At 36.0% G+C, this 14,490-nt stretch overlaps 1 protein-coding gene across 4 annotated transcripts in view; it reads left to right on the forward strand.

Moving 5' to 3' along the window:
- PARN (poly(A)-specific ribonuclease) overlaps positions 1-14,490 on the forward strand; it is a 60,167-nt gene that overhangs the window by 19,266 nt on the left and 26,411 nt on the right. For all 4 annotated transcript variants that reach the window (XM_063345021.1, XM_063345022.1, XM_063345020.1 and 1 more), the window contains 2 exons: positions 2,856-2,911; positions 7,620-7,706. In XM_063345021.1, the coding sequence (XP_063201091.1) occupies positions 2,856-2,911; positions 7,620-7,706 (143 nt within the window). The remainder of the gene's footprint in view (positions 1-2,855; positions 2,912-7,619; positions 7,707-14,490) is intronic.

The following is a 14,490-nucleotide window of genomic DNA, read 5'->3' on the forward strand; positions in this document are numbered from 1 at the left end:
TTTCAAGTTAATTAAGTTGTATACTTCAAATGTGACATTCCTCTAATGGGCATTTTGAGAGGAAACCTCCCACGTCTATTCTGGCTTCAGAGTTAACACTGCCTGACTATAACAAAAGGGAAAGTTACCATTAAATTGTAAGGAGAACAACAGCGTGATTTTTTTTTTTAAGCAAGAACTGAAAATTACTCTTTATAAGAAAAAAAAAAGGAAGTTTATCCATTCTGTTATTATTCAGAACTTGTAGCTTCTCATTTCAGAAAAGTTATATATTATTTTTAAATCATGGAAACTTGGAAGACTTGTCTTGTCTTACTTTCACGTGATCTTAGAAGCTTTGCCATATTCTAACATCTGCCACCTTACCTCAGTCAGAGCTTGGAGATGAGATTGTCTCACTTTTTGCTTGTAGTGAGCAGGCCAAGGCTCGTGTTTTTAAAGCTTTTTTGTTTTTTCACTATAATACAAAAATAACAAATCAGAATAAGACAATCCCATTTATTTAGTTATTTAAAAAAAAAAAGAAAAAAGATTTAATTACATGTCAGAAGTTGGAGCTGTTGGGTATTTAAACGAACAAGTCTTTTGCTCTGTCCTTGCAGACCAGATTGCTATTTCCAGCACTTGGTCTGTTTAGCACCTAAGTAGCATCCAGGGCATGTGCAATTTACCTAGTTATCTTAAGGTCCCTAGTAAGTATGTTGCTTCTGGGGCTTTTTTGCAGGTATGCTCTGGGCTGCCAGCTAGTTTCCTGCTACAGCTAGTTTTCTCTAGTTTGTGGTCTAGAAGCTTTCCCTAGCTGAGCATCATCTCTTCCTCCTGGGGAGAAAAAAAACTATCTTCCTCCTTCCTCCAGAAGTTCTACCTGATCCTGTGGGCAGCAGTCAGAACAAGGAAACCTTTTCCTTTGTGCTGTAGTCATGTTCTTCAAGCAAAACACAAACTACAACATGCAAACAGTAAGCTAAACAAATGAAAGTTATACTATCTGTCACAAAAGTTTTTCCTGAAAGGAGCTGAACAGAGTAGTTTATTGTAAGGCCATTATTTAGAAGCAGCGTTCTCAGTTTGAACTATTGTCAAGATAGTCTTAGAAATGTTCTTTAAAGCAGACCACTTTATGATTCTTTGGTTTGCTTATAAAGTCTTAATTTCAAGGTAGGATTTTGGAAATGTTCTTTGTTTGAATCGACTTGTCACTAATGTGAACAGTGGGAATAATCTTAAAACTGAAAAATCAAGCTTTGATTTTTACAAACCCAGCCTTCAAAGGACAGTAATACTTTTTTCAGTAGTTATTTTGACTTCTTTCATTATGTCAGCAAAGTTATGGAACTTCCTGGCTTGCCATTCAAGAATGGTGGCCAGCATATAAGTTAATGTTCATATAGGTTAATGATGAACATAGGTAAAATCTTTAGTTTCAACTTCTCGTAGGAGTGGAACTGATTAAAAACAGACTTTGCCTTAGGGTTGTTTGGCTCTTTTAGGCATAATGCAGTAAGTTATATGATAAACAACTCAACAAGCCAAGAATTCCAGAGGTGCATTTCTGTAATCTTTATGCTTCGTTGTATATACAACATCTTTGAAAAAATCATGTGAACAATGTGCTGTGAGTAATCCCTGATGAACACTTAGGAGTTGAGATGATGGGACTTTTTATATCGTAATGTCTAAATTCTTAGGTGTATAATTTGAATGCTGTATTGTGTTATATGCTTTGGAGTTGATTTGAATTTTTTTGACTTGTTTTGTTTAGAGCAACATCTCTTCTTACATACCTCTCTTCCCCCACCTGCAAGCCCCTCCCAAACTTTTAATGACAATTTCATTTTGGATCTCCTTGGATCGTTTGAATGTTGTTTTTTTTCTTTTGATGTAGCTGTATACAGGGGGTGAAAGAGGTGTAGAGAAATTAAACCATTATGTTTTATTGAGCTGAATAGCATGATGTGCTGTAGAAATATAAATTATCTTAGAATTATTTTTTTTCATACAAAGGGATATCAGAAACCAAAATGTGACGTATGTGCACAGAGCTTGGTTTTGTGCTATGTTTGTGGAAAATGTCCCGCCAGGGAGCTAGGTTCTCTGGCATGTATTGCAAATCAGTTAATTTCTCCCTTGGCTTTTCTGTATTAATTTAATTTTTTTTGCAGAATTATTGCAAAAGAACATCAATGTACTCTTTTGCACTTTGACCGGTAACTTCAGTCACAATGTAGGAGTAAACAATTGCCGTCCTTGTGCTTTCAGCCACATGCGGCTGTACTGGTTACTGAGCTGGATTGGTAAACTGATCTGGGTTTAAAAAGATGCCTTTTCTTTTTTCAGCTGCATCAGTTTCTCTCCACAGTTCATCACGCAGCTGTGAAAACTTTCATCCTAACTCAGTGCAGAGGAAGAATGTTGACTACTTGAGACTACTTATGCATTGCTGTGAAGTGGTGTGATCACAGCCTTGCTCTCCTTGTTTTACTTGACTTGCCACAGAAACAGTTGTCTTCCAACTGGCTGTCTCAAAACACCTCAAAGTTCCTAGGACATTGTTGTATATTGAGGAATAGGCGTCTGACCACGTGATCTGTCTGTAGCCTCTAAACAATTTGATCTTTTTTTGTTGAATAAGTAAAATTACTAGCATGATGCCAAGTAACTTTTTGAATCTGGATTGTCAGACAATGGATTGGACTTAATTAGAGGGTCTGTTTGTTTTAATATAGCCTAAAATATGATTGGGATGGTTAATTCTGCTTCTTCAGAAGCAACATCTAAAAAACTATAAAAAGGAAAGCTTATTAAAAGGTCTTTCGGCAGAAATTTGCTAATGGTGCTTTTCCATTTTGCTTCAGGCTATTTCTTATGAGAGTAATGGACATACCGTATCTCAATTTGGAAGGACCAGACTGTAAGTAGCTTATTTCATTGTAAATTTACTGCCATTCTGACAAATTTTCTGGAGGAGGAAGTGTAAAGATCAATTACTGTATATCAAAAGCATGGGGCATCAGCTGTGTTTAGGTTATTAGCCACTTAACAATCAAATGATCTAAAAGTTCCCCCCCTCCTTTTTTTTTTTTTTGAATGGAAATAGTAAAACTGTAAGTTTTTGATCTTTGATCACAGAATCTGCCTTGTAAAGGGGATTGACTGGAAGAAACTGTTGTAACTAAATGTAACAGAGTTTGAAGTTAACGGCTCTGCGGTTATTTTGGGTCTCTATTCTTACATACCATGTAAACATTCTTACACACATGTAAAGTGAGGTCTTGACGCTCTCCGCCTGTCGCTTCACCCCGGCAGTAAATACAGGATACAAACTAGTGAATAGCAAATTGTTCTGAAAATCTTCTGTCCACTTTCCTTCATAGTTTGCGTGTGGCAGTACCTTCACTTAACTTCAATCAAAACATCAGAATTCTTTTGCCATGTGAGATTATGATTACATAAATGGAAAAATATTACTTGAAATATTTTTACATTTCAAGTTATTTCAGGTTACAGACCTGGGGCTGTCATAAGTTGCTAATACATTTAAATGAAAACAAATTTTACTAACATAAAGGTCCTTACTGTTATGGGATGTTACACTATGAGGGAGAAAACTTCAGATGAGTGTTACTGCTGATGCCTTAACTTAGAAAAATATGAAGCCCTGGAGTTCAGTCTAGTCCTTGACTAGATGAAAGCTTAATTTCATACTGTGAAGTCATATACATGAATGTCTTAAAATTGATACCCATCTGGAAGCTGTATTGATGTGAAGACATTTTCCACTCCATGCACTGTAAAGCTCAGACTGGAGGATGACCCTTTATTAGATGCTAGTTTAATAGTAACAAATGCAGTTCTAGAAAGATGGAAGTACCTACTGGAGAGGAAAACATATGCTGTAAGGGCATACATTTAATTTTTAAATACATTTAGGTGATCAGGTCACTGAGCTCTGGCTCTGCAGCTCTGTTGGAATGGTTATCTAATTATGTTGCATACTTCTTTCCCCAACCATTTGATATTGAGTGGAAGAATGTATAAATACTTCAGGTCATTGAGAGAATGCCAAAGCTACTAAGCTGTAAAGATGCTACTTCCACTTGCTAGCCAACTTACAGGATTGTTTTGATACTTTGCCAAGAAGAGTTGCCAAAAAAGCGTCTGCCTCTCTTATCTGAAAGCCACTCCTGTAGAACAGACTGATGCAGATGCAGATGTTACAGCAGAATCTGAATCAGGGAGACTTTCTAAGCTTCAAAACGGAAAGTACATCTAGGCTGGCATGTTTGGCTGGCTGCTTCAGAAACTTTCATTTCTGTTCTGAGATTTAACCGCTGTTGTAGGTTGATGAAGCCATCAGGTTGGTTGTTGTCTATAAGGACATTTTTGCAGAGAAGTAAAGCCATGCAAAGAATATTCACCACAGAAATGTGGCCTTATACTTGGAGACTTTATTTAAAAAAAAAAAGAAAAGGAAAAAAGGTGAGGCGCAGATAGCTAGGTGACTGTCATAAGTTATGTTGTGTTTGTCAGGTTGTTTGTCCTGTAGTGTTCTAGCTAGTTTGTGCATTTTTTCCAGAAATAATGGAGTTTGGTAACATATGCTAGGTCAAATAGCATTGAATATGTGGACATGACTTTAATTTTGTTCCATGTATTAAAAATTCCTTTCAAAAGAATGAAGTTGCTACACAAAATGACTGCAAAGCAGAATATTTCTCACCTGAGTAGGTAGAAGGTATAGAGGTTTAATAGAGGATTCAAAGTGAATTTAAGAATAAACTGATACTGGAGGGTTAGGAGTAGTTTCTTCTCTCTAATCAATAGAAAAAGGTTGTTAAAACATCTGAAACTGGAGTTGTTACAGTTACAATTGTCTGCTATTGGATTGCAAATACTTAACCTTTGAATCACCATCTGTTCAGTAGGCTATACAGCAATGAATTGATCTTCATTGGCTTGTTAGGACAACTTGTGGGGTTTTGGTGTTTGGCGTGTATAGTGCCAAAAAAACTGAATTCTGGTGCTTAAAAATTTTCTGTCTTTTTTTGCTTCTGAAGTAGCACATTTAAGGAATAAGGCTCTCCCTGTCCTCATGACGGGATTGCTTCTTTAGCTGCTTGTGTCTCCTTCCAATCTGACGCTCAGGTGCTCATGCAAACCTGTAATTTGTGAGCAGGGAGTTTCTAATAAACTCATGCTAACCCAGATTGTTTTGAGAGAAACAGATTAAAGCATTTGCAAGCAAATCACAAGTAGGTGGAGGCTGGCAGCTATAACATCTTCAGTTAATACAGTTTCATCTGGAAAAGGCTATATTCCTGCATACCTGTCTCCAGTATCAATTTTATTTCAGCCGATATGATCAGACAGATGAAAAATTCACCCTTTTCTAAGCTGCATGGGTTCTGCTGACCAACTAATTAGACATCATGTTACAATTTACCACAGGGTCATACTCTGGTCTTCCATTTTTTTTTGCAACTGAAAAACTAGGTTCTTTACCTATGTGGAGCAAAACAAGTACTTACTCAAAACAAAACTTATGAAGCTTATTTTCCCCTGACTTCATTAAGCATTCAGTATTTCAGTTATGAGATGCCGAGTTACAATTGTATTATTTTTACTGTTGGTACTTGCATAATGGTGCTTTTGTGAAGATATTTTTTTTCCATATTTTAATACTATAATTGAGTTCATGCTGCAGCCTCTTCTTTGGAAGACAGATGCATTTGGAAATCTCTGTCCTATTTCCATGACATGTTTTGGTTAGGCGCTTGAATTTTAGGGACCTCTAAGTAACTATTGTGCTCTATTGAGTTCAAACAAGACGTTAAAAAATTATTTGGGAATAAAAATTCTATTAACCCTTTGGGCAGGGGTGGGAAGGCTTAAAAGGCATAAAAATCTGTTCTATCAATTTGGGAAACTGTAGCTGTTGCAAGCGAAGTTCTCACATTCATGCAAAAATGAAGCGTGCCTTGTGGAACAGTTACACCTGGAATTGTACGTGCTGTCTACTATGAAGTACATACCAGGCTGAGGACACCACCACTTTCTGTAATTACTACTCATAACTAAATAGTAGTAATTGCTAGTGCTTAACTGTATTTATGAAATTAACAATCCACAAGGCTTTCACTAGCGAACAGTGCAAAGCTGCATCTTAACCAAATGTGTCAAAAAACCCTAACAGGTTTGCCCCTGTATAATGGGGTCAAGTACACATGAAAGTCGGATATAGCAATAACAAGTGGTTGGTGGTCCTGTTTTGGACACATGTGCTCCATAAATGAGATCCACCTTAAAAACTCTCCTATTTTAATGCTGAAAGCTAAGGAGATCACGAACTAGAAAAGTTTGCATCGCAAAAGAATTCATGAGGGTGATTCTAAGATGAAAGTCAGTCCCTGTATCTCTATACCCAAAGAAGAGAGAAAGCTCTTCCTGAGGATGTTCCGTGTGGTCAGGTTAAAATCTGATCATATAAAGCTGTGTGTAGTTAACCCTTGAGTAACCTTTAATAAACTGGAGCAGTAAATTATAAAGTGGAACACTCCACTTTAATGGTTCAGCCTCCATCTAACATCAAAAGTAAAATGACAAGGGAAGATCTAGCAATGTGTCAAGCATAAAAACATAAATCTCTGCAGATACCTATGGAGAGGATCAATTAATGACTTGTAAATAGTTTCATATGAAAATGGAAAAGATTCCAGTGTCTTTGCACGTTAAAATATAGTATTCCACTTGCTTGTTCTTAAAATGTTACAGGAATTCACAGGTTCCAAAAGCTCAGGTGTCTAGTGAAAGGAACTTCAGTAGCACATACATTGTGGTGGTTTCTTATGTACAAATGATCTTTACTGGGAGAGGTCAAAGGTCCATCTTGTGCAGTAGGCTACCTCTGATGATGACCAAAACCAGGTGTGTAGGAGGAAGTGTGTAAAAGTAAGGCAGATGTATAGTGATAATTCTGCTGTACTTTTACCTCATACAGAAGTTTGACTTGGATTCTCTCTCTGATTCACAAAGCTCCAGATAACTTCCAGTGTACACCAAAGACGTCTTTTGCTCTATTTCTTTAGATGTTGGCCTTTATATGCTATTTCTTCTTGGTGTAGTTTTTAATTAAAAAAAAAAAAGAAAAGTCTGTCAATGTGTATATTCTACCTTGTACCTAATGTTATATGAAAACTGAATTGAACATTGTTTCACAGTAAGTTTTTTATTGACAGAAAAATGGCAATATTGAATTATTGCTAAGAATTTTTTAAAGCTGGAGCATCAAGAGGTTTTTTCTTCTGCCCTTGAACTTGGTGCAAAGGATGTGAAGGACTAGATTTGTGGGTATTTTCCATGGCATGTAATGCTGTTTCAATTTCTTATGCAGATGAGCTAGTAGGATTTAGTTTGTCTATTTCATGCATAATTGCAGGCACATTTTTGTTGGTGCATGATGTAGTTTCATAGATCTTGGCCTGTTTTCTTATTTTAAAAGAAAAAAAAAAGGGAAAAGGAAAAAAAAAAGAGCTACATGACCATATTGGATAACTTTTTTAGGATATTCTAAAGATACCAGTAATGACTCTTATTTTAACAAATGCTTTATTGTTTCACAGTGCAGCCAAAACGAGATCATGTTCTTCATGTTACTTTTCCAAAAGAGTGGAAGACTAGTGACCTTTACCAGCTTTTCAGTGCCTTTGGTGAGTGATATAATCTGTCCTTCCCTATATATTTTTTTTTTCTCTTTGTCTTTAGCAAGTATCTCTGGTTTTCTTTGTTATTTTTAATTTGTGGATGCAGACTTACTCCTACTATAGGTAATGATAAATTGCCTTTTGTAATTTTTGAGTGGTGTCCTGTGGACTTTGTAATGATGTGTTGAAAATGTCCACCCTGATGAGCTGTTCTTTATAAATCTTCTTATGTGGTGCTTGTTGAATATTGCGGCCCTTTGAGCCTTTTATTTACAGCCTCTCCTGGGAGAAGGTGATAAGAGGGAATGGTGGTGGGTAAAGGGAATGGGCATTGGTGTGAAAGACAGATCAAGATTTTGGGAATAAGGTTCATCCTGCAGTTTGCTTAAAGCCAGATGCTAACTTATGTGAGTCTAGGCAAGCGAGCAAGCTTGAAAATAGTCAAATTGATTCCAAGATTGTGAACGCGATCCAAGTCAGAAGAAACAACAGAAAAGCTGTCTAATAACTGGGGACTGGTAGTCCTGTTGTTCCTCTACTAAGTATTGGTATATAATGTAAGCACATGGAGATGCTCATTAATTGACAGTCATCTCCTAATACCTTGCTCTTGCAGCAAAAAACAGTGGTTATGCTTTTCGCCCCTAAATCAGAAAAAGAATGAACTTTCCTAGAGTCCTGTGTTGGATGTTGTTTCCAAGATTTTTATTGCAGATTGGTTTCTCATTTTTATTGCTAGGTAAGGTAATGCTTCAAAAGAGATCCTTTGGGCTTGCAAATAATTTTGAATTATTTTTCTGGGGTTTTTTGTTTGTGTTTTTTCTTTTTTTTTTTCCACTGGTAACTTCTTTCCATTTCTTAAAACATTTAATGTAAAACAAAAATTATCACTCTTACTAAAATATCTTTTTGCGCGATTTCCCACAGATATTTGCTTGCAATACTTAAAATACACTATTGAAAATAGCTTATTAAATGTTACATATAATAGACATTTAGGCGTCTTGTCTTCCTCAAATTCCCTTATAAGGATTTTAATGGGAAATTGCTTCAAAAAAAAAAAAAAGCAAGCTATTTACCGAAGTGTTTACTGGGGGGGATCACTTTCTCAAGTCCAGCACTAAACTCTTGTCCTATCACTTGTTATGCACCACATTTAATGACTTATGTCAGAGTTTGTAGCATGGCAAACAAATTCAGGGCAAACCTGAACCTAACCTCCATTGAAATAATTGCTGTGGTATCCATAAGGATGTTTAATCACCAGTAAAAGGATGGAAGTCCTTCCTTCAGTGTGCTCAGTCTTGTCGCTCCTATGCTTGCTGTGGGTTACCATGCTAGTTAACAGAACGGTACTGTTCTCTTCACCTAGAGCTGTGACTTGGTAGTCTGTGCGGGTTCTCTGGACCTATATAAAATTCACTTCCTTCTGACTTGTTGATCTGCGCTGCAGCTTGGTGCCAGTAACGTTCCGAATAGGATTTAATATTCCTGATTGGGAAATGTAGAATGTGAGAATGCAGAAAGCTACTGAGATTCTTCTAGAGTTACCTATTGCAAGGGTAAGAAACAATGCAGTTTGGACATTGTTTCTATAGGTTTTTAAAGACTCGGCCATATAATTGTTTTTATTTCATCAACTCCTTCCCTTCAGCGTTAGTGTGAAACGCAAGCACAGATCAGTACCACCAGGGGTCACACTTACACATCTCAAAATACTATTCAATTTTGAAATTCTTGTTTCTTACTTCTCCAGACTTCGGAGCTGAATGTTTTCATACCTGTATTTACAAACTCCTTGTATTTGGGTAGTACTTAATCTGCATTTTTTTTTAGGTCTTATTGCCTTGTTATCTCAAAACAAACTGCAGATTATTCTTTCCAAAATTTGAGGAGTACCCATGCTTTTTCAGTTGTAGCAGGACAGAGAGATAGAGAGTGGCGCAATGTGAGGTTATTTGCCAAAAGCCCCCAAAATATGGCAGTAACAGACATGAATTATCCTAATTTATTACACCAGTTAAACAAAAGTGTTGTTTTCAAAATAAACGTTTGCCTGGAATAAAAATCAATTGTTAAATTGAATAGCAACATTAATCTGACTTTATAGAAAAAATATTTTGAATTTGTTTTAGCCTAGTGTGTATTGAAGCAGAGTTGTAACCTTCCATGAAGCTTGGAATGAAAGCAGTGAAACAGCTGAAGGGGCTGCAGTGTCAGACTTGGAACTGGTTTACGTTTGCTACTCTAGAAGGAGTGTTCACGATTCTGAAGTCTTTCAGTACTGCATGCATACCAAGTGGACACCTGTTCATGCAAGATGTTTTTACAGTCCCATGGGTGAATGGAGTTTCACTGTACAAGTACTTGCAGTACTATGCAGTCTCTTAAAACACTTTAAATTCTTAAATTTGTGTAGTTTATTTGGTCATGCTGATATGAAATATGAAGGTATTAAAATAGTATTTGCTGGAATACAGCTTTTGTGCATAGCCTTCACTTCTACTTAAATGACTGTCTTTTGATGGGCTTTAATTAAAACACATAGTATAAAATATTATAAAAACTATGTAAAGTTTTTGCAAGTGAGTGGAGTCAAACCTATGCATTGTATTTTGTGAGAACATGAGAGTTGTCTTTAACGGGGGGTGAACACTGATGTAGTTCATGGAGTCGTAGTGATCTTGAAGATGCATAAATTACTTCTAAAATGTAACCAGTCTTTTGTGTGTTTAAATCTTGTTCAGTAGTCCAAGGTACTACATAGGTGAGTTTTAAGTGACTCTTAAATACATTTTTGAGACTCATTTACAAGTTCCATGCACTGTGACATCTGTTCCTGTTAACCACTATACTGCAAACTCAGTTTAACTTTAAAAAAACATAAAAAATAAAATAACATAAATAACAGAAAAGGAGCTTTAAAAATGTCCCTTTCAAAGGTGAACAATCTGGTTTAAGGAAAACTTCTAGCACAGAATATGTATATTAAGTATTCTCCTGAGCTCATGTTCATGTAGACACGTGAGCTTTGATTCTTGATTTTTTGGTTTTTGGGAGTTTTTTGGGTGTGGAGGTTTTTTTTTTTCGTGGTGTGGGGTCTTTTTTTGTTTGGTTGGTTTTTGTTGTTTCTTTTTTTGCTGTTTTTGGAGGGTTTTTAAATTTTAATCCTATTTTTCTGTGTGCATTTCTGGCCTTTCCTCCATCTTCTCATGCCAATGTGTCCTTCAGCTGTTCTTGCTTTCTTTGTACCTTGTCTTCCTGCCAGAAAGGTAGAAACTCTGTTAACCCTTCTCAATTATTCACCAGAAAAATGTTTTTTGTTTTTAATATGTGTTTCAATCCTTGCTCATGGACTAAAAGCTTCAGCTGTTTCTGTTTTCTGATACAGTCAGTGTCCAGAAACTATTAGCAATTTTATCGTGGGATCAGTGTGGTCAATTTACTTTTTTTTTTAATTGTAAGAAAGTAGAATATATTAATAAACAGTTTTGGTTAAATGAAGGTCCATGTTGTCCTAATAGCTATCCTAAGTGTTTAATTGGCCCTAACAGTTGTTCAGGAAACGTGTAAGAAAAGAGCTAAAGTAGAAGAACTTTCCTACCTTCCAGCAATCTATAACTTAGGGACTCATGAGCTAGAGGCACACTTGCCTTTCACAGCCTTTTGGTAAGTGATTCTAAAATCATTCTTTATCCCATATATATTCTTGTCATCCACAGCGCTTGATGGCAGTTCACAAACTGCAGTTAAGCATTATGTGAAAATTTATTTTGGTTTTAAAACTTTTTTATATTTTATTAGATTTACCTTAGTTGTTTTATAATGAAAAATTACAACCCCTCTGTACGTCTTTCGTATAATTTATGTTCTCCTATCTTCCCCATAGACAGGTATAGACATCTTCCTTAGATTTTTCTTTTGAAGGCTCAGTCCTAGTTTACTTAGGCTCTTATACAGAAACCTTTCCATACCTTTGGTCGTTGCAGTATAAAAACTGAAGGAAAATCTGTTTGACTGACATAATCCATCAGTATCATTTTATTCTGTGGACTTTAATGTTGTTTGCATGTTTGTGTTTATACAGAGAGAATTTTCAAATTTATTTATAGGAAAAAAACCACATTACTTTGCACCTTCATCTCAGAAGCAACAGATCAGATTTCCATCTCCTATTTGGATGAAGGTGTTTTATTTCACTTGATAATTCTTTACCCTTCTTTTAGCAGGGGACATTGTTTGACAGTGCATGTAGTAGCAAATAGACAAGGGATCATATAGGCTGACAATGGTGTTCTTCAAAGTATTGAAGTGTAGAGAGAGAAATCTTCTGTTTTATTTCTCTAGACCTGGTATTCTATTACATTGCTGTATATGGCTTATTTGGATTAGCCTTGCAGCAAATTGGCATGCAGCTATGTTGATTGCTAAATACTGAACTTCAAATGCAGATGCATTTGTTCTTCAGATCTTTATTGCCCTTTCACCATACTTTTGAAATGCACAATATTTACTGAGTGCTTAGCAATATTGCTGAATGATCTAATTTATTAATCTTACCTCTTCTAAATTCTCATTTCTTAATAATAATGAAATGCGACATACTCTGAGAAGAGTATCGTTTAAGCACAAAGAATTGCGTAAGAGCATTTGTTGCAGTTCTCTGCAGATTACAGCTCAGTGTCCACTATTTAATGTCTGACTTGTGCTTGAAATTACATGTTTAAAATGCATAAATCTGAGTATAAAGGCAGCATATTTTGGCAGGTATTGAAACCCTTAATTATCTAAAATACCAAAGTCTTTTAGAGGGCAGCAGCCTTTTTGCAGCAATGAATAAGTATCTGATACTGAAATGATGTGCCATCAATAGTTTGGATTTTTATTTATTTAGCTTTAATTGGTACTTAGTGAAAACATGGGCACTGGAGTCCATTTGAGTAGTAGCTGAACCCCTTCAGGAGACTGTAGTCCATCGCTGATCCTCTTTGATATTTTACACTAAGGGCGCAATTGGAAGATGTTCACGATAATTTTTCTTTCTAACCTTTCTTTTGGTCTGTTCAGGGTAGATATGGAATTCATTAACTGTATATATAGGAAAGGGACAGAATCTGGACAGCGCTTCCATGTTGAAGAATTACAGAAGAGTAATGGTCTCAGGTGCCTCAAATGATTGTTTAGAAAAATTTCTGATTAGTAATGCAAAAAGGGAGGACTTGATACCCAAAGAAATTCAGAGCGATAACTTGTCAATGCACTTGGAATAGTGTTAAACTGTTCAGTAATTTCTATTATTAAAAGGAAGCTTGGTGTTAGGGTCCTACCAAATGTGCTACAATTTTGAGTTGCAACCATAAATCAGCTTGGGCTTTTCCTGTGTCATGAAATGTTAAGTGTCCTGCCAAGAGCGTGTTCTCCCTATAGTAAAGACTCTTACCCATAGGCAGCAAAGATCTATGTTCTTCAAACACTGAATTATTAGAAATTGAATTTATTTGCCCTACAAAGTGTTTAAAGAAATTAGAATGTTTAACTTCTCAGTGTAGGCTCTTCTTAATAGCAGCCTTGGCCCTTTAGTATGGGGAAATGTCAGAAACCATACTGAATTAATTATGCTTTTGGCAATGATCAAAATGATTATAACTTAAAGTCCAAAATAGCTGGCTACTCAAAGGTATAGCATGCAAACTAAATCTAACTAGGCTTTTATTTTTTATAATTAGAAAATCTGTTTATTATCTGGCTGGATTTCAGAAGAGACTTCTATAACCTTGTAACCTGTAGGCTAAATTAGATTTAAATAGATTAAACATCTGAAAATAAAATGCATTTTAAGCCATTTTGCTTCATTGTTTTTAACCTTGTAATGTCTGAAGGTTAAATGACGGTGTAACATTATATATAACTTGATTTCCTAGTCTGTCTGAAAAAAAAATTGCACCAATTTTCAATATCTGAATCGTACAAACAGTAGAGCACTTAGATGAGGACAGGAGATGTAAATGGATTTCAGACTATAATAAGGCCTTGTGTCTGGAATGGAAATCCCTTCCTCTACTTTTGCTTGATTATGAGCTCTTTTAGTGCCTAATGTGACGCTTTAAGCCGTTCACATAGAAAATAGACTAACTGTGTGATGAATGGAGGAACTTATTTCCAGTCACTATTCCACTGTCACAGCTTCCAAATGAGGTCCCTGATTTTGTGCGTTTGTCCTCATATTTACTCAAGTTTTCATTGCACATTCAGGAAATGGTGCATGGCTTGATCCAAACAAACCAGAGTTTGAAGATTTAGTGTTGCAATAACGGGAGTTCTCCACTTCCCTGTCCGCCTATACTGGAATTTCTTATCTTGGATGTCTGTACTAGTAAAGGAACAGTGAGTGGTAACTGGAGCTTGCCCATGCTGTGTCTTTAGGAAAGGCTGAAGTTCTGAAGGATGGATAGGTTTGAAAACCCAAAGAGCTATTCTTTATTTTGGTACAGAGATGAAATTTCCCAGAAAAAAATTGCTTTAATTTTTGTTGTAGAATTGTATATAATACATGAAAGGAGGACTCAAAAAACCATCAAAGATTACTTGAATTGTTATAAGATTTAAAAAAAAAAAAAGGCACTATGAAGAAGCAGAAGAATACTCTTGGAGTGAAAAAGGTATTAGATGTCTCTTCCTTTTGGTCCTTACTCTAGTGGGTCTAAGGGTATACAGGATGCAGAGGCAGCCCTAACAGACACTGCTTTCTGAACAGTGCCGGGCTCGTGTACATCTGTGTATGCATTACGCC

Source organism: Chroicocephalus ridibundus, chromosome 8, assembly GCF_963924245.1.
Source record: "Chroicocephalus ridibundus chromosome 8, bChrRid1.1, whole genome shotgun sequence".
NCBI lineage: Eukaryota > Metazoa > Chordata > Aves > Charadriiformes > Laridae > Chroicocephalus > Chroicocephalus ridibundus.